General features: G+C 37.1%; 1 protein-coding gene across 1 annotated transcript in view; it reads left to right on the forward strand.

Annotated features, from left to right (window-relative positions):
• Positions 1–1,302, forward strand: part of LOC119583424 (proclotting enzyme-like) — a 1,427-nt gene extending 125 nt beyond the window's left edge. Inside the window, exon 1 of the mRNA XM_037931894.1 lies at positions 1–1,302. This exon is cut by the window's left edge and continues 125 nt beyond it. Within this exon, the coding sequence (XP_037787822.1) occupies positions 1–1,279 (1,279 nt within the window). The 3' untranslated portion in view covers positions 1,280–1,302.
• Positions 1,303–2,500: the final 1,198 nt, after the last annotated feature.

The following is a 2,500-nucleotide window of genomic DNA, read 5'->3' on the forward strand; positions in this document are numbered from 1 at the left end:
CAAAATGGCTTTGATTTGCCTTCTGATGCTGTTCGTGGCCGCCGACGCCGTCCCAGTGAGGCAGAGCCAAGGCTGCAATTTCTACATCAGTCTTCCCGCTAATGGATCAACCAGTATGACGCCTCCCACTTGCAACACATTTGAGCCTAGACAATGTACTTACGTGGCAGACTCACCTGCTGGCACCACCATCCAGATGCAGTGCACCATTAACATACAATCCGGCTCCTTCTTCTCTTTCTTTCCGAGTGGATCCATTGCATCCTCTTACATCTACTGGACCTTCGTTGCGGGAGATATCCAGGAAGTCACAGATAGCAACGAGTTCCTAGTTGTGTTAACCGATAACTGTAACACTTTTTTCTCCTGCACGCTGGTTGTGCTCGGTGGCGCCTCGGCCAATACAACAGATCCTCCCACAACCACCTCTGCTGATCCAACAACAACCTCTGCTGATCCAACAACAACCCCTGCTAATGAAACATCACCCCCTAACACCACGTCAGCAACACCCTCCAACAACACCGACTGTGACTGCGGAATCAAAAACGAAGAGCGCGTAGTTGGTGGCCAGGAAGTGAGCGTGAACGAATGGCCGTGGCATGCGGGACTGAGAAGGATATCGGACCAGGTCGTCTTCTGTGGGGCAGCACTTATACACCCTAGATGGTTAGTGACAGCCGCTCACTGCTTGGTATATCAGCCGACGGCTATAGTTGCGCTACTGGGCTACCATGACGTGACGCAAGCGGATGCAAGTGCATATGCTATCACTGTAACCATTGCTTCTACAATGCAGCATGAAGCATACGACGCAACTACAGTAGACAACGATATAGGTCTTGTTCAACTTGCGACTGCCGTTGCCTTCAACCAGGGCATCCGACCGATTTGTCTGCCGTTTTCCTTCGTCAACGAAGATTTCCAGAATGAAATCGGCGTCGTGACAGGCTGGGGCACAACCTCTTACCTGGGAAGCGTAAGTAACTTGCTGCTGGATGTAGAACTACCGGTTCTTACGACTGGTGAGTGCACGGGATTCTACGGAGATCGAATCACAGACAACATGATCTGTACATACGAGCCAGGGTTCGACGCCTGCCAAGGAGATTCCGGGGGTCCTCTCTCGTGGCTCTCTGGAGGGAAATATTACCTGATCGGCATCGTGTCCTGGGGAGAAAACTGCTCGGAGGTCAACTATCCAGGAGTCTATGCCAAAGTCACCAAGTATACCGGTTGGATAACGGACAAAGTAGCCGATGAAATTTGCTCGCCATAGGAAAAAAAAAGAAATAAAAAAAAGAAAAGAAACACCATTATGGCATGATTTGATGTTGCACTAAGCTATTGGCATTTTGTATTTATACCCTATCACTTTATGACCCTGAAATTTTGTTTTGATTATATAGAATATTCCACTAACTTCTTATTATTAATCAAAAAGTGTAAACTAAAATTTACCATTATAAAAGTTATGATTTAATATGATGTTTTCATATTTCATCCTTTACAATATAAGAGGATACATGATAGATATATCTAATATTTTATATAATATATAAATATATATATATATATTATATATATATACTATATAATACACATCACTAACATATCACATACAACTAATAACACAAATCATAACATATATATATATAATATATAATATATATAATAATATATATATATATAATATATATATATATATATATATATATATATATATATATATATATATATATATATCATTTACAGTATATATATATAATAAATGAATATATATATAATATATAATATATATATATATATATATATATATATATATTTTATATATATATATAACGTATGGGTTAGAGTGAGCCCGGAAAAAATAGCATCAATCAATCAATCAATCTATCTCTCCCCCGAGAAAAAGGGAGAAGGTACAGTCTAGGTCTATATATAAAAAAGCTTCATAAATACACACACTTATATATATATATATATATATATATATATATATATATATATATATATATATATATATATATATATATATAACGTATATATTATCACGACTTGAGTGCATCGTCGAGCATTGGCCAGTTACATAATGGCCCGAAATGGCCAAGCTCAACTCCCGTCGTAGATAAAGATTGTTCAGAATGCACAACCATCGTTAGGTCTCAGCATGTTTCCTTATCTCGTTATTATACCTTTTTCTTAGATGACGTTTCCATTATGATTTATAGTTATTTAACAGTAAAATTAAGCATCTTTATATGTCATTTAATAAGTATATTTATGCAATAGAATATATCTTTAATCTGTTATGTCAATGTTCTCCGTGAACTTAATTCGTTTTATTCAATAATTCAGTTTATATTCTTAAGAAAGAATATAAGAAAAAAAAAACACGTAATTGCTTATTTACTACGGACTGGATTTACAAAGAAAACAAGAAACCATCCCAACTACCTATTTAAGTAAATAATGCTTGTAAATTTAACCCTAATCTATA

This window comes from Penaeus monodon, chromosome 17, assembly GCF_015228065.2.
Source record: "Penaeus monodon isolate SGIC_2016 chromosome 17, NSTDA_Pmon_1, whole genome shotgun sequence".
NCBI classification, from domain to species: Eukaryota; Metazoa; Arthropoda; class Malacostraca; order Decapoda; family Penaeidae; genus Penaeus; species Penaeus monodon.